The 23,214-nt window shown below is 41.8% G+C and overlaps 1 protein-coding gene across 2 annotated transcripts in view; it reads left to right on the top strand.

Moving 5' to 3' along the window:
* The window catches only part of COL15A1 (collagen type XV alpha 1 chain), a 361,488-nt gene that overhangs the window by 228,302 nt on the left and 109,972 nt on the right, over positions 1 to 23,214 (top strand). For both annotated transcript variants that reach the window (XM_068236615.1, XM_068236614.1), the window contains 6 exons: positions 1,401 to 1,507; positions 2,520 to 2,654; positions 11,236 to 11,262; positions 12,758 to 12,811; positions 14,311 to 14,397; positions 16,488 to 16,544. In XM_068236615.1, the coding sequence (XP_068092716.1) occupies positions 1,401 to 1,507; positions 2,520 to 2,654; positions 11,236 to 11,262; positions 12,758 to 12,811; positions 14,311 to 14,397; positions 16,488 to 16,544 (467 nt within the window). The remainder of the gene's footprint in view (positions 1 to 1,400; positions 1,508 to 2,519; positions 2,655 to 11,235; positions 11,263 to 12,757; positions 12,812 to 14,310; positions 14,398 to 16,487; positions 16,545 to 23,214) is intronic.

Below are 23,214 nucleotides of genomic sequence, written 5' to 3'. Positions count from 1 at the left end.
GCAGACAGTACCTAGACTCAGGGCTGCTGGCAGACAGTCCTTAGACTCCAGAAGAGCTGCTTGCAGGTGAATTCTGATGATAATAAATACTGAACGCGACGGAAACCCCGGCTGTTGTAACTCAAAATGTATTATGTGCCCCTCCCCCCCCCCCCCCCCCCCCCCCCCGGTGCCAGTGCATTATACTTTACCTGTCACATTGTCCTTCAAGTGTTCTTACTGTATTTCCCTTGTGACTACTGGCATATAGCACATGAAGAGCGTGTGTGATGTCATTTGGGCTTGGGCTGCCGTGAAAACGGGCCTCTACTATGTATTTTCCCTCAAGGCCAAAAGGTTCCAGTCCTCCCCTGGCTTCATCCAAGCTTTAAACAACTGGCAAAATGAACATTGACTAGGGCTTTTCAGCTTGTGAGGAATTCGTTTACATTTTTTTTTTAGCAGCTTGAATTACAAATTTTTTGTACCTCATCCCCAAACAAAAATGTAATCAGAACATTCTTTAAACTGGGTATGAACAAAAAATCATCTACATGTTTTAGGTTCTCCCAAAATGTCACACAACGTCAGCTGCAGTTTCAGGATATCTATTCCCTCATCCAGGTGCCCTTTGACGGAGAAGAAGGGAAGTGTTTCAAGACTCTCTAGGTGAAATTTAGAGTCCCTCATGCCTGTGTAGCCAAATACATTTTTGGTATAAATCAGTCATAAAATTCCTCAATAAATATTATTGTTATCTTCCCACGGACACTGCGCTCACAATGGATTCCCAAGTATTCCAATCCTCTGTGCTTTTATGCTCCAATTCGTGAACATAGAAAAAATAAACAAATAAACATAGCGTGACTCTGTAATTAACATATGAATCCACCACGTGTTTTGAAATTCTCATGTGATGCCACCACAAACAGGTATCACAGCTCCTCACCCTCTATAGTGGCTGTCAACCCACAAACAGCTTAAGCGTTTAATTCTCCAGTGATTTTAAAGCCTTTCACCTTCCACCGCTTTGTGCTGCATAAACATCACTAAGATCTCCAGCCTCTCACCTTATATAGTTGCTGCCAAACTATAGGTCAGCTATAGCGCTTAATGAGTTCCACTCCCGTTGTTTCCACACCAGTTTCTATCTCCTTTCCAACAGTAATCCATCAAGTTTACACCTATTGACTAAAAGGAGTCTCCATAGCGTAAAACTGTTTCTTTAATTTAAAAAGTTTAAAAACAATTGCACTCACATGCTCCCATAAAGTTATGCGCATATAAGATCCAAGACGAGCTGTAGTCCAGTCCACGTCCTTAAGCTCCGCCCAACGCGTTTCGTATCAAATACTCATCAAATACTGAGCCCCTGATGAGTATTTGATACGTGCCTATATATTTTTTTTTTATCCATTCAGAATCTCAAGTCTATGAAAATGAAAATGTCACCATGCAAGCTTTAGGACTGAAAGCCTTAACGCCAGACTCAGGAAGTGACAGTTTGGTGCATGATGCCAAAACCATGGTAAGTCCTACATTAAACCCAACAATTAATGTCTTGTCCCACTGACAAAGTGGACACTGCATTATGTTGTACATTTACTACATAGTGAATGTCAGGTGTCCAGCCGTGCTTGCCTGGCAATGTAATTCACGTACAGCTATTCTTGCAAGTCCAAGCTTTCTAAAATAACACATTGCCATAGAGAACTCAGCTACAGTCGGACTCCTATCATGTGACATACAGTATCAGTTCAGGTATCCTTTAACTCATCTAAATTTCATTGATATGAATTAAAGTAATGACCCATCACACCCAAATTACTTCTCATTATGCCTTTTCCAATTAGCCCAAACATAATTTTTTTCTTAAGGTGTGTTTGGAGTTTATCACTTACCAAATACAACAGGGGCTTGATTCACAAAAGGGTGCTAACACAGTTAGCACGCCTAAAAGCATGCAAACTAGGGTGCTAAGTAGTTTGCACGTCCAAAGCTGTTACTGATCGCGCGCTAAGTTGGTGCACCTGAAACTTCGCACCGCTGCGCGCTCGAAACTTCGCACCATTTGCATGTAAAATAGCTTTTCAGGCAATTTTTTTTGCGCGAATGGTGCAACGTTTCGCACGCACTGCGCAGCGCTAACCTTTGCACGGGCAAACACTTGTGCACATATTAGCGTGTGAAGCTGCCGTTTTCGTGTCCTAAGTGCCTTTTCACTGGCGTGCTAACACTTAGCACCCTTTAGTGATTTGAGGCCCAAAAAGACTATATTTCATGTTAGTTTTTTTACCTATAAGATAAAAGTTATTTGATCACTTCTGGAAGATATATGCAAGTTACATATTCAATGTCTGGTAATTACTAACCATTTTTCTGTGCATGATATATATATTTGGTAAATTGTTGTAACTTATCCTACACAGGCACTTCTGTTCAAAAGCAGTTATTCATTTACCACTTCATACACGGTAGTTGTATTAGCTGGAGATGATATTTTACTTAAAATTCATTGTGATATGAACTTTATATCTTAGAGACTAAAAGGCCAGAAAGGAGAACCTGGTGAGCTAGGACCTATTGGGCCACCTGGTCCGCCTGGAAATGGACAAAATATTGGACAAGCAGGACCTACAGGACCACCTGGTGTAGATGGTAAAAAAGGTGACACAGTAAGTGAAACAACAGCTTATACACATGTTCTTATTAACCAAAGAATAATGGTAGAACCTATTTGCATGGCTGATGACAACTAATGCTGTGTGATGTGTATCAATGATGTGTGTTAACCAGTCTTATCTCATGCATTCTTCAAAATGTAGCTATTATGGTGCCCACAGTGGCGTAGCTTGAAATTATGGGGCCCATAGCAAAATCTTCATGGGGCCCCCTTAGAACTAGGTACTGTTGAGCAATGCCACCTGCCCTTACCCTATGGATATGAGTTGATTGGCCAATAGACATTCCCATGCAATGTATGAGTATAGTCCTTGTGATAAGAGACAAAGTCAGAGGGTGGAGGTCCAAAGGAAAGTTAAAAGTAAACATCAAGTACAACCTTGGCCCCCTCTGCTCCAGGGCCCTATAGCAATTGCTATGGCTGCTATCACTATTGCTACGCCCCTGGGCACCATTAGACAGATAACATAGTTGTAGGATCTAAACATTATTACATCTTCATTTATGTCACTTAAATACCAATTTATCAACACGATTAAAAACAAAGCATGTGTTACTTATCCTTCAAAAAGTCTGCTCCTTGATATATGAACCTATTTAAATGGAGTAATGGAGTATTTAAAGAGAATCTGTATTGTTAAAATTGCACAAAAGTAAACATACCAGTGCGTTAGGGGACATCTCCTATTACCCTCTGTCACAATTTCGCCGCTCCTCGCCGCATTAAAAGTGGTTATAAACAGTTTATAAAAGTTTGTTTATAAACAAACAAAATGGCCATCAAAACAGGAAGTAGGTTGATGTACAGTATGTCCACACATAGAAAATACATTCATACACAAGCAGGTTGTATACACCCTTCCTTTTGAATCTCAAGAGATCATTTGTGTGTTTCTTTCCCCCTGCAGCTATCTTCCACTGAAGTGTCAGGCTGTTTCTTCCTGCAGAGTGCAGACAGCTCTGCCTGTATGTAATTCCTCAGTATGTGAAAGCCCAGCCAGCTCAGAGGAGGATTTATCCAGCTTGTAAAAGATAAGAGAGAAGAGAGAAGCTGCCCTAATCTAAATAATACACAGGCAGTGTGCAGAGAGGGGCCTGGAGGGGGGAGATGCATCACAGAACTACAACACTGAAGAACTTGGCAGCCTTCCAGACACAGGCTGACAAGTCTGACAAGAGAGAGATAAGTTGATTTATTACAGAGATGGTGATAGTAGAACGTACTGCAGTAAGCCAGAACACATTAGAATAGCTTTTGGAACTTGTAGGATGATAAAAAACAGGATGCAATTTTTGTTACGGAGTCTCTTTAATGTAACAAGAATTTACATCGAAATGAAGTTTCACTTAATAATTTTAAAACGTCAATATATATTGATAGCATACTTCTGAAATTCTCAAATTATTTTATTACATTTTTCAATAGCATAGGAAATGAAGGAGAATGTAATGTATTCTTAAAAAAATAATAAATGTACATAGGAAACTGACATCTAGCTTTTCTTGCAGGCACACATTGATACTCATGGAGTAATAATCCTTAGTAACTGCTCTATTACTTGCCTGAGGTTACATTGGTTTCTTTTTTTCTCATTAGTATCTTATTTTTATCTGTTGCCTTTCTTCTGAGCCAAGTCCTGACATAGACAAATACATTTTAAGATGGATTTTTCACATACTTTGGCTTTAGATTTGTAGAAAGCATGACAGAGTTATTGTTACAGTGACTATACATTTGGAGATGGTGAATTTAAGAATTAGATTTTGGTTCATTATCCATTCAGAGGGCTATTTATAAAAAAAAAAACAAAAAAAAAACATATTCCTGGATTAGCATGAAGTGTGTTGTCTAAGCATGGCCACCAAGCACAACCTCTTATCTCTTCTTGTCATCATTGCAATATATTTATTTTGCTGTCAGTGAATATTTGTCTGGTCTCTTAAGCCGCATCTACACGTGTAGATGCGGCCGCGATGTTCCTTATCAATCGAGCCGCTGATGCGGCTCGATTGATAAGATCCGACAGAATGGATCTCTGCACCGCCGATTCCCTGCTCGCTTCCCGCAAGGGGACAATGGCAGGAAATCGAGCGGAAGATAAGCGGCGTGGCGCGGGGACGAGCGGAAATCAAGCGGGTATTGATTCCGGCGCACGCGCGGCGAGCGGGGACGTGGAAGAGGCGATCCGGCAGCTAATCGAGCCGCCGGATCGCCGCCTCATCTACACGTGTAAAAGTATTTTGGAGGTGTCAGTCAATTTAGGTCTGGCTAAAAGTATCCTTCTTTGGCCATTTTGTGAAGGTTCTCCAACTTATCCATTAGACTGACAAGCTATAAGATAATTCAATTCAAAGGAGAGAAGACAAAAGTGTGCGGCACAACCCTTAAACAATCAACTGGAGTGATAAATGACCTTAGGCTTAATGCACTTCCAGTACCGTGTTGTATGCAGCTTGCAAATGTCCAAGAGTGCCACCCTGGCGTGTGCACTGCTAGTGATTAGAAGAAGATCATAGCATAGTCCAATATACAAGAAAAAGGATAAGCGTGCACCTTCCGTCCATGAAAGTGGTTTATTGGCACAGCGGATTCAGTGATGAATTCAGTGATGAACATTCAGTGATGCAAGTGTTCTCAATATGGCATACATGGATAAACTTGTAGTGGCTGAGTGGTCAGCTTAATCTTACGTGTCCCAAGATGACAAGGTAACTGGTGCTGGAGGTGGGTGCCCGGTAAAGAGTGGTGGAGCGACGGCCGTTTCGCGTCTATACGACGCTTGGTCACGCGAACCACTAAGATAAGATAAACCATTTAGTTGGCATAAAAGTACCATGACAATATATCAGAACAGAAAGCTGTTGCGAATACTGTGACTTGTAATAGGTACTGAACAGGCCTGGTTCTGAAAAGCTAATCTCTTATGGTTGTTATCTGTTTGTATGCAAAATGTCCTAAGGTTTCAGTCACTTAGTACCCTGTAATGCTGCAGAGGCACTGCCCATATGATAACATTTGTCAATAAAACACCTGTTTCATTTTGCTCCCTGTGACAAAGAAATTATAACTTAGGCTCCTACCACATAGCTGCTCCTGTGACAGCACAAAGGTCACTCAGGTTCTTGTATTGTGGCAGCAGCCACTTAGGCTCCTGCAACATAGCAGTATTCCTATTTCTGTGTCACTCAGGCTCTTGTGATAAAGCAGAATCCACTAACGGTGATGCAAAAATGGTAATTTGGCCATCCATTACATTGTGCTGGCCATTTGGTCAGCCATTATATGTAATAACCTAATGCAAATGCTGTTTTCTACTTTTTAAGTTTACATTATATAGTTGGAAGAATTATGTTTAACTGAAAAGGAGGGCTTTAACAGAGGACTTTAGCATCTCTGCCATTCCCATAGCCTTCCCTGTACCTAGGCTTGTTTACCTTGGCCAGGTGTCTGCCCAAGGATGGACACACACCCATACTGGAACTGCAGAACAACAGAGGTTCATAATATGCTAAAAGCATAATCTAACCATTTGCTCAATATATGTGTGCCTTAAAGCTCCAGGATGCATCAGAAATCCCTTTAACGCGTTTAACGTGACTCTGTGTTAAGAGAGATATTGAGGGGGCCATATTTATTTCCTTTTAATCAATACCAGTTTTTTGGCTGCTCTACTGATCTTTTTGGCTTTAGTAGTGTCTGAATTTCATACAAGAAATAAGCAGTGCAAGCAGACTTTAGTCAGAGCACCTAATCTGCATATTTCTTCTTACTTATTCCCACTTAATGAATTAGAGGACTCCAACCTACAGAAATGTTTACAGGCTATCCATAATATATTAAAAATGAAGTGGGAACCTCCAGGGGATACAGGGCTTTCCACCCAACCCTAAAGACTGATTCCACATACACACAGACACCTGGGTCCAACCACTTTGGACATAATTCTCCTTCATTGCAGAATTGGAGCAGGATACACAGCATTAACACAGCATTAACTGACATGACAAAGTGTCAGATTTAATCCAACAGTTTAGAGGGGCCTGACACCGTGTCAACCTAAATCCAACGGTGGCATGGCTAGTGTCAGCCTGACTGCAACTTGTCAGACTTAGTCCAAAATCAGGAGCTGGGGAGAATGCTCCATAGTTGGACAAACAGTTAAGAGAAGCTTAACAGGTCAGTTGGTGGGGCAGTCAGAACAGGTGAGATTTTCAGGTTTCTGTAGGTGATCCCACCCAGCCAAGGATAAACACAACAGATAGACTATTAACATGCATTTGCTTTAAAATATACGACATATAGAAACTGTCATTGTTGACTTGTTAAAATATTATTCGCCTTGCTTTGTTTACTAAAATATTATTTGTCTTGCATAAATACTGATTATGTGGCTGAACTGGTCACCTGGAGAAAAATACAGACAAGAGTATCAGAGGAATATGAGAACATCTGGTTTAAACATGTTTTAAAATGATTTAGAAAAGACTATAGCAAAAGTATCAGCGTACAAGCCAGAATACTAGACTTTTTACGAGGGTGGTCATAATGGCAGCTTCCAAAGTTATTACATGACAAGCGTATTCTAATCATTTGCATATGTCTATCAAACTCGTATAAGACAATGTTGAATTAAGATTTAGGGTTCAAAATCAAATGTTAGCAAACGATTTTCTATTTATGAAGACATAAGAATTATAGAGTCTGTATGTTGTGCATTTAGTATTCTTAGCTTTCTCAAAATCATTTGACGTGATAGCTCACAGATGTCTACTGTCTAATATTAGACATGTAAAGATACTCATACCCAAATACTAACAACAATGTACAGCTGGGAGACTTTCAGTCCAGGACTTAAGATAGCTCATTGTGCATTAGCTGAAATGTTCATAAAAATATTGGATTCAAGCCGACTACTTCTTCCATGAGTGAAGGCACTTTATTGTAGATAAAAGTATAGATTGTAGATGAAAGTTTAATTGGGGGAGGATGGACCGGATGGACCCAGACATTCCAAGGACTGAAGAAGCACAAAGGGAACAAATACCAGGAGCCAATAGTGCAATATGTCAAAAGTACCAGAAGCTTTTTAGGTAAAGAGGATTACTAATACTTTTCTGGATGAAACAAAGATGCAGCTGCCAGTAAGGCTTGCAAAGGATTTTCCACCACCTCTCGGGTTTGTGAGGGTCCTCACTGGTTGCACTCCTGATGAATAGATTGGCTCCAGAAGGGGACTTCACTAAAAAACAACCTCCCAACAGAGGTGTAAAGCAGTAATAAATAGAGGAAGGTCTTCCTTCTTATGTTGGTTTTCAAAATATTCTAGGGGAATGGATAATAAACTGTCTTACAAACTGATCAGAATCAGAGAGTACTTATAAACCAATGATACATTGAAATTTACTTAAAAACCTTCTGGTACTTTTGACATATTGCACTATTGGCTCCTGGTATTTGTTCCTTTTGTGCTTTTTCAGTCCTTGGAATGTCTGGGTCCATCCGGTCCATCCTCCCCTGATTAAACTTTCAAAAGTCATTCAGATTAAAAGGCAGCCCAGATATGCCCTGTCATACCATAACTTGCATGTGAGATGGATGCTGTCCATCTTTTATCTAACAATAATGTGAATCTTTTTTTCTTATCTACAATAAAGTGCCCTCAATCATGGAAGAAGTAGTCGGCTTGTATCCAATATTTTTATGAACATTTCAGCTAATGCACAATGAGCTATCGTAAGTCCTGGACTGAAAGTCTCCCAGCTGTACATTGCTGTTAGTATTTGGGTATGAGTATCTTTGCATGTCTAATATTAGACAGTAGACATCTGTGAGCTATCAAGGCCAATTATTTGAATACTAAATGCACGACATACAGTATCTCTATAATTCTTCTATAATTATACAGTATGTATTGCCAAGTGGTAAAAAAAATGAAAACACAGTGAATGCAAATTTCTTTTTTTAGCAGAATGAATCCTGGCATGGCTTTGCAATGATATAAACACGGGATGCAGAGGCATAACTGCTGGGAGAGAAGCCCTGGGCTTTGGAGGGCTTAGGACAGTTCAGACACATACTGCTATTGGTGGTGTAACTGTTAAAAACTGTTCAAAATGTTAGTTTTACTGTTTCATGAATGGTGTGCTGCAAGCATTTTGTCTAGTTACCATCTTCAAATTTAATGTGAAATTCTTTGCAAATAATCTTTGACTTTTCACATGATTTCTTGAAAAACATGTTGTCTTTTTAATGTATTCATGTACAAATTGCAAAGTAACCATAAGGCTGTTAAATGGTACCCTGAATTAAGGAGAAATAAGTAGGATGTGTAGAGCGATGAAACTTCTCCTACTGAAAAAGCTATTTGAGTTACAATTTTGGCCTTCCAAAGCAGAAGGTATTTGCCAGTGAGTAGAGTGCCAGAGTGTAGACAAAGGCAGGTGTGGCTAAACAGCAAAAAGTGGGTATGGTCATTACATATTGTGAGCAGGACCAGACAATGGATGTAAGGGCATAACCCAAAATTACATTTTGGGTTATGCCCTTAATATGCCACACTCATCCTAGTTATAAAATGTCTCATATAAATACTACTGAGCCACAAGCTAGCATCACTGTTCTTATACCACAGTTTCACACAATACTCCTGAGAATAGAGGCGTACATTTGTTTCATCTAAACACTAAAAAAACTATAGCACTTTACTAAGCTAGCTTTGTTTGGTAGGAATCCATATTATATTCAGTTTATTGCTAACAACAGGCAGAGCCGGCCTTAGAGTACGCGGGGCCTGGGGCGAGTGTCATATGCGGGGCCTAGAGGCATAAGGGAAGGCCATGTACCGTACCACCACAGTCATGGGCTTGTCCACCTCTAAAGCAGTATGCCTTATTATTGTAAAAACGTGTTAAAGGCCCCTAAGCCAACCAATACAGGAACAATTACAATACGTAATGTAATCAAACTGTACCTATCCCTAGCTCCCTAGCCAGCCTCTACCTATCCCAAGCTCCCCATGAAACCTAGCACCAATCCCCAGCCAGTCTAGAAGTTCCAGCCCGAGCCCCCTCTAGCTCTAGTCCATACATGTCAAACTCCAGCCCGCGGGCCAAATTTGGCCCTCAGAGCCAATAAATTTGGCCCTCAAGTGGTTTCCCCACTTAGCATTATGTTTGGCCCACTCTAGACCACTAGGGAAGCTATATAGGAGGTGAAGCTCTAGAACACCAGGGAGGCCATATGGGGAGGTAGGGAGAAAACACTAAACACTAGGGAACTGTATAGGAGAGACTGGGGGACTCTAGACACCAGGGACCTGTATAGAGGAGGGAGGACCTCTAGACACTAAAGAACTTTATAAGGGAGGAAGGCAGCCATTAGATATAGATGTTGGCACGCGACTTGGTCCCAGTGTACAATTTTGGCCCACTTTGTATTTGAGTTTGACACCTCTGCTCTAGTCCATGCTTGACTGACCTAAATGCCCCTGGGGCCCTCAGGCTGAGGCTCTTGCACGTTACCTTAATCTGACATTTGGCAAGCTTCATGTCGGCGCAAAAATTAATTACAAAAAAGCAATTGGCATAGTACAGTAAAGCATGCTGAAGATGAAAACCTAAGCAATAAAAGGGGGGGGGGGTGCAAATATAAGGTGTGTAAAACAAAATAGGAAAATCTAAGTATTTGTAAATGACACACTGCTCAGAAGACAAACAGCTAGACTTCTGTAGACCTTTCCTTCACCACCACCAAAATGAGCATGGTATGGCGGACATAACATGCGGGGCCCTCTTCATGTGCGGGGCCTGGGGCGATCGCCCTACTTGCCACCCCCAAAGGCCGCCTCTGCAACAGGCATTCCTATGCATGTAATACTAATAATAAGCCAATAGTAAATAATGGTCTTTCCCATTACCTATGACAGGCATAAATCCCCCCTATGGCGTGCCAGTAGTGACAGACAGAGACAGATAATTCCCCCAGCAGTGACCCCAGTGAGTGACTCTTCACTCTGCATTCCCCCCCTAATACTGACGTGCAAATAACCCTCTATTCACCACAACAAGGCAAATCAAATTCCTCCAGCGCCCCTGCAGGCTCTCGCTTCACTGATGTCACCTTCTAGCGTCAATGTTAAAACCCATAAAATCCACAATTCCCTTTGCTTATGGTAGACCAATTGTGGCAGAGCAGAAGTGAGCGCCAGGGACTGATAAGTAAGGGTGCAAGCTTCACGGCCTTAATGTTAGTTAGATTTTTTTATGCTAAGGTACAGTTTCCTTTATCAAGTATTATTTATACTTTATCAAGCTTTATTTATAAAGCACTAACATATTATACAGCACTGTCCAATAAATAGGGGAGACATTCCAGCATTGAACAGTGGAGCAGAGATGGGTCACATTGTACAAGACAGGGGTTAATATACAAGTAACACTCATTGAGTCCATTCAGCAGTGGAGTATTAACATGGGGAAAGAGTGCCCTGCCAGGCAGGTTTACAATCTAAAAGTATACACTGAATGTTTTAAATTAAAATAAGTATATGATTCAGTTCTCAACCTTTATTTCAGGGTGTTCCAGGCAAACATGGACTTCCGGTAAGTTTACCTTCATATTTGCTGCTAAATACAGTAAATGTAGTACGTTTTAACCACTGCCACTCGATCACTATTTAGATAATGATAGTAAGTGGGTAACAGTGACCAGTGAAGGTAATAACAATGTTAACAGTAGTTTTATGTTTGCCATTACTTCATAAACATGTCCTAACAAAAACAGTCATCAACATCGCCAGTTTTGCAGTTATGAGGTAGACAGTGGAGAGAGAGAGTGCACTCAAAATGTGTATTTATCAATTTGTCCAGCCAAGGACAAATCTCACCTTTAGGATGTGCTGGTAATACCATTATGGATATTCCGGCTGTAGCGCTTTTGTTCTTTTAAGCCAGGGACCAGGCTTGACGGTAGTGTCCATTCTGTAGTGGAATCCTTCTGCTCCCGCTCCTGTGCCACTTACCCCTGCCTCTATCAGTCACGAGCTGGCCACACTTCTACAGAGTGTGACCAGCCTGTGACTGATGGAGGCAGGGGTAAGTGGCAGAGGAGCGGGCAGAAGGGATTCCACTATGGATTCCTCTCTTTTCCACTGTCTACCTCAGATTTTGCCGGCTTGCATGGAACTAGAGCAGCACTAACATTGTTTCTGATCGCTCCTCCTGAGAAATTGGGAGTCTATGCAAAACTAGACATACCCAGTTTTGCAGGTATTCTTGCTACAAAGACTTTGATAACATTTGAGAAATTTGGATATATGAAATTATGAAATTACAAAACTGTAAATTTGGACATAAACTTGAGTCTTGTGGTCGCTTGCAACTCCTCCTCACTATTTTCTCCAGGTGCTTCCTTCTCTATCCCACCCATTCTCTGTGGGTTGGTCTGTGAGGGTGTGGGCGGTGTCTCAGAGTAGTGGTAGAGAACTAAAAGACAGAAGGCGATCGTAGGTCCTTACTCACGCTAGCTGGCAGTGAGGGGTAAAAGATAGAAGAGAGTGTCACAATTGCCATGTGAACACATCTAGTACAGTAAGAATACGGAATTTGAAAATGTTTATTGTTAATTAGTAAACATAGTGAGTGAGGAAGTGCTAACATTATCTTATATATCTCAAATGATCATCAGAAACATTTTATTAATATGCTTATTAGCCACAGATGAGACAGAATATTTGGGATTCTGGTGGTTTAAGCAGTTAATCAGTAGCTGTGTTAATTGGCTAGTAATTCAATAGCCCTGCCTTTCCCATCCTTGGCAATGAAAATTTACGGGCCCTTTTACACTTAATCATTTTCTCTCAGTTAAAATGGAAAGAAAACTGATTTTCAAAGTGATGCCCATGTTTTCCTATGGCACCTTTCACACTTAACGCCTTTTAACTGACATCTTCTTCCCAAAGCACCGCTATGGAAAAAAACGCGTACCAACGGATACTAACTGATAAGTGTAAATGGGGCCTAAGAAAAATTTTGCTTATTCTCACTAATAATAGTTAATAAAATGTAGCCATATGAAAATGTTGTTGATTCATTTTAGGGTGAGAGAGGTGCTCCAGGAGAGAAAGGAAATCCAGGACCTAAAGGAGAAAAGGTATATATTACTTCCTATTTTTATATATTATAAACTAGTTTGTTGTTATTTTTCATATACAATACAAATATTAACCACTTCCGTACCAGCAGTCTCTGCCCCCTTAAGGACCAGAGACTGCTGGCACAGTAAAACTCCGCCTCTCGACGAATTGCCACACACACCCGCCGCTCTCGCCGTCACAATGCTGCCCCATTGCCACAGGCTCCTCTCTCTGCTGTCTCTATGACGGAAGAGTGCTGACAGCCGGTCAGGAGCCGCTTATTGGCTCCTGAAGCTGTCTATCAATGGGAGCCAATGTGATTGGCTCTCTGTGATCACGCAGTCAGGAGCCAATGAAAGTGGCTCCTGACCTGCTTTCAGAGCTCTGCCGTCTTATAGAGTGAGTGAATTGCGGCAGGTGCAGAGTGGTGAGATCGGCGGAATCGGCAGTAACACAGTGACACGCGATCCAGTGCAACGTTTAATCTACGTCCAGTCAGGGCCGCAGCACCACCTGCTGGATGTAGATGCTTACTGCGTCGGTCCGGAACCAGTTAAATATCTTGAAGCACTAATGGGGTAGATACACAAAGCATTTATCTTGAATTATCTCATCTTACTTACATAGATAAAAGATAATTCATAAGATCAAATTTGTAAATCAACACCAATGTGAAAAATGAAGAAAACAAGGAGAGGCCTCCCTCAAATGTATTTAGATAAGCTAATAGTAACTGGGGAGTTATACAAACACCAACATTCAATTAAATGTCACAAAGTGAAACTGCTGGAAGAGGAATCTGCCTCTCAGAGCCTCTCAGCAGTCTTTCCACTAGTGTTTACAGCAAGGATGTACAGCACCTTCTACAACACAAAAGGTTCCCCAGTCAGACGGGCTCTCCAATAGTGTGTGTTGGCCAGACATGTGAGATGCCGGGGTCATGCATCTTGTTGGATGGCCACTAGTTTCTCTTTTGCAATGAAAGAATTGCTTGTAGTGTCTATAGGACTAATCAGTCTCTTATTCTTGTTTGATCAGAAAAACTATATTCTGAAAATGTTTTGACAGTCACTGATAAGATACAGCAATAATAAAGTGAAATATCACATGGCACATGTGCTCTCAGAAATACATGTATGAAACCTCAAAGAATTTAAAGGAAACCTGAAGTGAAAATAATCTGGAATCTGCCATCTCTATTCCATTTCTGAACTTTGTAAACCTTTTGAACTTGGGTTCTGAGTCACACATAGACATAGGCTATGCATGTTTTCAAAGGAAGGCAGCCATTGTACCTTTATTGTCCCTCTACTTTGCCTTAACGATACAATCTGAACAGGGTTAGAATAGAGTTTGTAACATCACTCATCCTCTTATAACACATTACACTTCCTCACATGAGACTGCTCAGGAGATTACAAATACAATAAAACACAACTATTATATAAGACAACTGGAAATGTACTTATTATGACCACATGGTATTCATGCTCATTGAATGTTTTGTTTGGTTTAGGGTGATTCGGGTATTGGAGTTCAAGGACCCCCTGGTCCTCCAGGTCCACCTGGCCCACCATCTACAGTCAGCAAGCTTAAAGAAACCGTAAGTGATCTCTTCTTTGCCTGTAAATATAGTAGCTGCACATTTTTAATTTGATAACAAAATGTTATTTTTGTCAAGAAAGTCCAAATACATTACATTATTTCATTATCTGTAGTACACTGCTTACTATACCCAGTGCTCTTACCAGGGCAGCGCAAGAACAATTACACTTCTCAAGAGGTATAAAGGTGTAACTGATGTAATGAGAAAGGCAACATCATTGAGAACTTTTACTATCTAAAAGTGCGTGGGGAAAGGTCAGAACCCATCAGGTGGTCACTTCTGGGAAGAATTCCCATCACTTCTTCTCTCACTGACATCCAATGCTCAATGTGTCTGTAGCCACAACTAGAAATGAGCAAAACGGGTATTTTTTAGTTTCCACGTTTTTTTCTCAACAACAGAAAACTTTCAATGAATCTTGCTTTTTTTAAATCAATAAAGTTTGCTTTTTTGTGAAAGAGAAATGCATTCCAGGTAACCGTGTAACAAAGTTGAAAAAAAATAAATTGATAAAATAAAACATCAAATAGGGCATTGAGACTCATTAGGGCTCTGTGAATGACTCCCACAAGAAATTGTCGCCCTTTCTGTCAGTTTTTAAGTCCTCCATTAATTTAAAGGCAGCTGGCAGGTGGTTGGGATTGCTGAAAACAATGAGCACTGTCTATGAAACCTGATGGTGATTTACTGAGTGTTATGAAACTGCTGCACTCAGAATAAATGCAGCAGCCTTTTTCCTCCTGGCTGCATCCCTGATGGCTCTGATTAAGTAATCAGTGTGTTTTGTGGCCATGAATGGTCATTTACAGAAATATGCTACTGCTTGGCCACACTTCCATATAATTGGAAAGAGAATTTCCAGTAGGATTAATTGTTCTGAATATAACCATTACATGGTAACTTATTTTTTGCAAAATTGAGGTATAGAGTATACAATGACTACACAAACCATTTAGAAACATAATTTTCTCTAAGATTAATCTTGACTTGATTGCGACAGTTTCGCCATTGCCCTTGATAACCTTGTAGATAACTTATTGTCCTGATAACCCTAAACTGAATATTTAGTCTGAACATAACTTTATAGCTGGTGGCCTTATGCTATTGGATCAGGTACACGACTGAGATCTTCCTGATACTGATCATTTACCTGCATGCCACCTTCCATCCCTCAGTATTACAATCCAATCTAATCTGACAGTCAGTTGCAGTGCTTGAAAGAAGCATGTATCATTTATCACACGGCTCATTTGCTGCACTTGAGATACATGCCTAATGCTGGGAATACACGGTTCGTTTTTGCCTTCGTTTAAACCTTCGTTTCGATTGTACCTTTTGTCCTTTTCGATCCCGAAATAATCAGTCATACGGTTAATATCACCACCCACGGTTTAGTTTTTTTTTCCGATTCTGATGGTTTCGTTTTTCCAATGATCGAAGGCTGCAAAGAAACGAAACGAAAATCCCTTTTTACAGGGACGGACTAGCAAAAACGAATGTATAATCGATCTGAACAGCCATCAAGCCTACCAATGGCTCGATTAGATGGATAAAGAGAGATAATATCAAACATGTTCGATCACTAGTCGTTCGTTTTTGGGGTCTATTAATCGAAACTATAATGAGATTATGACTATTTTCACATACGTTTTCAACACTCGATTCGTTTACCGAACGAATCGAAGGTTTAAACGAAGGCAAAAACGAACCGTGTATTCCCAGCATTAGTTGCAAATGCCTAGAAATGTCCCTGAATAGAATGTCTCACAAATCCTCTCTTTTACCTAAACCAGTAATTGGGCAGATAAGCCATGAAGTAAAATTATGCATCTTCGGGCAATAGTTCTGTGTATGGAATGCATTCATATAGGAATAGATGATACACATCTAAAAGGATTATAGATTGCCATATGTATTTATCACAGAATATGGTTGATCATGTGCAGATAATCTTACTTATCATTGGCTCACAGGTGCTCAAGTCTCTGCAACAACCAGAAATAAGAAAAAGAAAAATGTTGCATAGCTTTCAGTCTGTGTAGTAATATCTCATGGCAATATGTGCTGCCTTATTTATTTTTCAACAGAGAGGAGATGACACTGAAGGCTCGGGGAGTGGAGATAATGGAGCATCAGGACCAACTGTAAGGAACAATATTATTTATATATACAAAGTTGATCTTTTTGGCAGTTATACATATATTTGTTTTTGGACAATGGGGACTTCACCATGATCTCCAATAAAACTACCTGAAAAGTAATTTTAAAGAGATGAAAATTATCACCTATAAGATCATTGTAATTGCATATGGGCCACTGTCTGATAGACCAGAAAAGAGTAAATCCGGTAGATGTTCAGGCCCTTATTCAATTCACTTTTTCTCCTACGTTTTCTCTTAGGTGATATTGTTACTCCTTCTTAATAAAGTGCATTTTAACCACTTCAGGACCACAGTACTAAACCCCCCTAAAGACCAAGGTATTTTTTACTAAAAGAACCACTGCAGCTTAAAGGCCAAGCTGCAGGGCCGCACAACACAGCACACTATTGATCCCCCCTCTTTTTGCCCCACCAACAGTGCTCTCTGTTGGTGGGGTCTGATCGCCCCCCAGTTGTTTATTTTTTTTTAAATAAATATTTATGTTGTCATTTTATATAAAAAAAAGCATTTCTGCTGTCTCCCTAGCCAGCCTCCTTCCCTCCCCCAGCCAGCCTATCACAGCGATCAGCTGTGATAGGCTTCAGCCTATCACTGCCGATCGCTCTTTTGTGCCCCAGGGGGACAGCCGTGTCACGTGGCTGTCCCCAGTACAGCGCTGCTGCTGATCGCAGCGCTGTATTGTGTAAATAGACGGCGATCACGCTGTCTAATGGTCTCCCGAGTGGCGATAGCTGCTCGGAGACTGAAGAGGGGGTTGAACTCCGCCCCCGAGAAGGAGATGCGCACACCCTGCGCGTGATCTCCTTCAGTAGCCAGCTCCAGGACCTGATGCCAATCCGCGTTAGGCGGTCCCGGGGCTGCCTCCGCGGCTACGCCCATCGGCGTGGAGTGGTCGTCAGGTAGTTAGATTGTACCCAAGGCGGTGCAGGGCATACGTAGTATACACCCACTGGTAAGTTGCATTGCTGCTATGATGGCGCCCAGCTTCGTTGCTCGGCATTGAGCAGTGCAGTAGCATCAGGGTACAACAGTAATTGACACTACCTAATCCTAGGAGAAAAGTTAGGTGAAAAGGTCAACTGAATAAGGGCCACAGTGTATAACATTAAGGTATTTGGCATTCACAATAACACACAGGCTAATAGCAGTGTTGCCAAATCATCCCTTTAAATATGGATGCTTATGAATTATACATGTCTTGTGGCTAGTAAGATGCAGTTTAGGCACTGGTTATGTGTGAGAAGCCCAAGAACTTGTATAACGTAGATGTGTCAGTATTTAAAGGGATGAGTTGGCAACCCTGGCTCATAGCCTATTAACTTTTCTCCTTGTTATTCTCCAAGGAGATATTTTTTAAACTTACCAATAAAACACCTTTAAAGCTGCCAGCATGTAAGAAAATACTCAAAATAAGTTTCATCTTACCTTTTACCTAATTTTTAGTACTGTTCCAATCGTTAAGTGCTGAAAAGTTATTTTTTAAATAATATGAATTGGATAAGGGCCATTTGAAAAGTGTACTGAAAACCTTATGGCAGATTTCCCCAGGCATGATGTGAGCTATAATTGTTCCTTTTGAAAGATGGAAATTCAGAAATCAGTGCAATCATTGGCAGTTTCCCAATCTACTTCTAAACCTTCAAATAAAACTTCCTCTTCAGAAATTTAAATCAAAATAATGCCTGACTCATCTGCCAAAGAAGAGAAGAATGCACTGGATTATAAACTAGACCCTTAGCAGGAAAAAAGGAAATTCCATTTCCCAACAGAGAAAATTGATAAACTCTTAAAGTGATGTGAAACTCAAAATTGAATCTCTGCTCTAAAACATTAAACACAGCATAAGTTCTAGGTAAAAATATTGCTATAAAGTTACTGGGAAATCTAATAACTCAAACCTCTACTTCACTCAGAAGCTAAATGATAACAGTGCTTGTGCCCTACAAAATGATTAGATAGTCTTGTGTTTACTATCTGCAGATCGAACTAAGCCAAGAAGCTTCTCTTTCTCCCCATGCTATATTTAGATTCAATACTTCAGAAAATTACAAAACAAAACAAACATGATGACACTATGGACAACAGCAAACAATACCAAACAGCAAAAATAAAACAAGTTTTAAAGCAAACCTGAAGTGTAAATAACTGGTGAGATGTAGGGCCTGTTTTCACACAGTGCTGGCATGCATCTTGCTGCGAGACCTGATGCTGGCACACCTGCTGTTTAGTGTTGGTGTATGAATTTTGGATCCTGGATTTGAAAACCAAGATTATGCAGTACACCACAATTCAGCTCCAAAGCTAGTGGAGAGGGTCACGGGGTTGCGGTCCATGAAGCGCTTCATATGTGTCTAATGCTTCCTCCTTGGAAAGAGGAACCATCGGAGTCATGTGAAGCACGACGTGGACTGCAACCTCGTGACCTTCTCCACTAGGTTTGGTGCTGGACTGCGGTGTGCAGCATGATGTGGGTTTTCTGACTGAAGAAAACAAAATTCAAACACTAGCTAGAAAACATAGCCTATATACAGGGGCGTAACTATAAATCACTGGGGCCCCCCTGCGAAACTTTGGATGGGGCCCCCTCCCGCCACCTCCCCCCATGCAGATAAAAACAGACAGTACATTTTCTCTATCAATTGAGCTAGTGTTTTGCGCGCGATTTAACTAGCGTAACAGTTTTCGTGCGCAATCGTGAATTGAAAATTTGCATTTGTGCACGAAAAATTCACGATTGCGCATGGAAACCGTTATGTGCGTTATAACGGGCACAAAACGCTAGCGCGGCCGTGATATGAGTTAGCACGGCTTTGTGAATCAAGCCCATGGTGTGCAGAAAATGTCTACAGAAAACCAACAGATGACTGTGCTCCCAGCCTCAGCTTATTACACTCACTCTGTCTATCTCTGATGGAGCAGAAGTGGCTCTGCAGCCTTCTCCAGCATCACTACAGTATAGAACACTTGGGAATGGGTAGAGAGGTTAGGGGTTGGGCGCTGTACACAAGACCTTGCTGTGCACTGAGTAGGAACTGTCTAAAAATCTTTGTCTAAAAAACCTTGTATGATTCCTTATTAGTGGCTGAGCAGATACAGTCATTAGAACAATTGTGCAGAGAGCAGAACGTTTTTTTCTCCGTTCCCTTAGTTGTCTCTCAGGACGGGGCCCCCTGTGGCTTCTGGGCCCCCTGCAGCTGCATCACTTGCAGGGTCTATTGTTATGCCCCTGCCTATATACATTTGTACCTTAGAAGGAGGTACGTAGATTTTTTTTTCCACATTTTTTACAACAGGATATCAACAGGGTTCCTGCAAGGATGTTTGCCATACCCTAAAGTGTTGTGAGGTATTTATGACAAATAAAGTATATCATGTATTAGGAAGGGTGATTGTTAAAAGCAAAAGGCCTGTATAAAAGGGCGCATACACTCAGCAGATTTTCTGGCCGACTGATCGATCCAGATCGATCGATCGATCGCAAATCGGTTGGCCAATCGATCGATGGATGTCCGATTTCGATCGATTTCGATGGATTTCCATCGAACTGGCAGGGTGGAAAATTTAGGTCGATCTGATGAGATTGCTTATCATTTTGCATTGGCCTTAATGGAAATCTGATGGCAAAAAATGCCATCAGATTGAATTTCAATAGATTTCAAACTGAAATCTATTGGAATTCTATCCTGGTAAAAAATGTTCTAAAAACACATCAGATAGATCATCAGATGCATTTCTTATCTATCTGCTGCTAATCTGACGAGTGTATGGGCACCTTAAGAATGTAATCAGAACTCTACAGACTGCCAAAGAACTGGAAGCCTCTAAGATCTACTTTAGAACTTCAATTGCTTGTCTGCAATTTTCAAAAAAGGCTACTGATTCACTAAAGCCTCCCAATATCATAGCCCCCAACCGTCCCGGATTGGTCGGGATTCTCCCGATTTGGGGGGGCCCTCCCGCTGTCCCGGGCCCCCCCTCTTGAATCCCGGCCGGCTGGGCAGATAATGGAAGCGGAAAAACTGATCGAGGCTCCAGCCGCGGTAATGAGGCATGCGGGAGCTAAACTGCTTCCTCACTCCCTCTGAATACCCCCCTATGTATGTCTGTGTGCCCCCCTCCCCTTCCTGTAGGCAGAGTGAGCGCAGCGGAGCGGGCAGTCGGGTCCTCTTACCGCTGATGCACGCCGCGCGTACTGTCTCTCTGGCATCGGACCTCCATGTGCTTCCTGTGACGTCATAGTAAACAGGAAGCACATGGAGGTCGGATGCCAGAGACAGTGTACGCGTGCATCAGCGGTAAGAGGACCCGACTGCCCGCTCCGCTGTGCTCACTCTGCCTACAGGAAGGGGAGGGGGGCACACAGACATACATAGGGGGTATTCAGAGAGAGGGAGGGAGGGAGGAAGCAGTGAAGCTCCCGCATGCCTCATTACCGCGGCTGGAGCCTCGATCAGTTTTTCCGCCTCCATTATCTGCCCAGGCAAGCCCCCCCAACCTAAAAGTGGCACCCTCCTCCCCACCCACAGGCACCCTTACCCTCCTCCCCACCCACGGGCAGGGTGTATGAGGGTATACTTATTAAAAAAACATATAAGGGTATAAATATTTAATTAAAAAAAAATCATCAAAAAAACGATGGTAGGCGTGTTGGGGGTGTGGTTAGGGGGTGTGGTTAGGGGTGTGGCCAGGGGTGTGACCAGTGTCCCGGTTTCTTATTTTAAAATGTTGGGAGGTATGCAATATGACATCCATTCTGGACTTTATACAAACACACATCTTGATAAGGGATTGAAAACTGCAACTTTAAATGTCTCTATTTCTATCTATTTTTTTTTTAAATAGAATTTTCAGATCATCAACATTTCATCAGGGTAACCTACAAGTCACACCCTGTTATAAACTCCAAATTTTTTCCTAGGATTTTGGATGGGCTACGTTCGGCTTAACCAAAACTCTATCTGAGCCCAGAAGCTCTGGATCTCATTACATCTAAAACTATTGGTACTTTTGTATTCACCTTGGGAGGGGGAAGCCTCAGGGTCCCAATGAGGCTTCCCCCTCCCCTGTAGCTGCAAGCAGTCCAGCGCTGGCTCCCCCGAAGTGTCTCGGAATCCTCCCTCGACAAGCTTGACAAGTGCTGATAAGCGCTGATTTATGTTCCTTTCCTGGCTCCAGCGAGGGCGCTATTGCGGCTTTTGGCACGGATATAGGCGAAAATATCCGATCTCCGTCGGGTCCGCTCTACTGCGCAGGAGACTTGCGCCTGTGCAGTAGAGCAGCCCGACAGCGATCGGCTATTTCCGCCTATCTCCGAGGCGGAGAGCCGATACTGCACCTGCGCTGGAGCCGGGAAGGTAAATATTTACATCCCCGCTGTTCAGGGAGCTTTATTTCCACCGCCGTGGGACTGAGGAGGATGGGGAAGCCTCAATAGGATCCGGAGGCTTCCCCCACCCCAGGTGAGTACCCCCAGGGGAGGTTTTTCTCAATACAGGTTTTCTTTAAAGAGACACTGAAGCGAAAAAAATTATTATATCATGAATTGGTTGTGTAGTAGGGGTAATTACTAGAACAATGGTAGCAAAAAAAATATTCTCATATTTTTATTTTCAGTTATACAGATTTTCTTATAACATTGCATCATTCTCTAATATTTGCAGTTTACACATTACCCAGCATTCTAAATGTTTTTACAGAACAGGCAGTGAACAGAACCTGTCCTGAACTGTTCTCTGCAAAAGAAAAACACAATACAGTTGAGATAACCTAATCAGAAGTCAGAGCTCTCTGTGACTTTCTAAGTCATGGAGCTCAATGGCTATTTGCATAGATAACAACTGGAGTTTCTTAACTCTTCCTGTACTGGAAACAAATATTAGACTTATGTCTCTGCTCCTAATGCTTTATTTCTTAGCTGTACTACACAACCAATTCATTATATCATAATTTTTTTTTCGCTTCAGTTAAAGCCAATGGGTACCGATTTAAAAATAAAAAAGTCAGATACCCACCTAAGGAGAGGGAAGACTCGGTCCTAATGAGACTTCCCTCTCCTCTCCCGGTGCCAGGTCCCGCTCAGGATCCCCCGTAGCAGTATGCGACCAGTTCGGTCAAATACTGCACCTTCCGCTGCTGAAGGGAGGTTTCGGAAGTCTTCGGGAGCACTCGGGCTCCCGAAGACAGGCCGCTCCATACTGCGCATTCGCGAGCACTGTCTATGACGCACTCACGCGGGTCTATGACGTACTCGCGCGTGCGCAGTATGGAGCGGCCCGTCTTCGGGAGCCCGAGTGCTCCCGAAGACTTCCAAAGTCCCCCGCGGCGGGGGATTTGAATGGAGGATCCTGAAGGCACCGGGAGAGGAGAGGGAAAGCTCATTAGGACCGAGCCTTCCTTCTCCTTAGGTGAGTATCTGACTTTTTTATTTTTAAATCGGTAACCATTCACTTTAATATTTAGAAGATTACACTTTCTTGGATCTCTTATTTTTACCTAAGGTCTCATCTAATTCCCACATTAGTCAGCAAATAATTGTATCATCTTTTCTTACTTCTGTATTACAAGAACAAACATTTTTTAAATGATAATTGATATAAACATTTCATACCCCACTAATGACAAATTACCAAGCCCTTTAGCAAGGATAAGGATA

Source organism: Hyperolius riggenbachi, chromosome 5 (genome assembly GCF_040937935.1).
Source record: "Hyperolius riggenbachi isolate aHypRig1 chromosome 5, aHypRig1.pri, whole genome shotgun sequence".
NCBI classification, from domain to species: Eukaryota; Metazoa; Chordata; class Amphibia; order Anura; family Hyperoliidae; genus Hyperolius; species Hyperolius riggenbachi.
The sequence above is the reverse complement of the archived record's forward strand: the minus strand, read 5'-3'. Positions and strand labels throughout refer to the sequence as shown.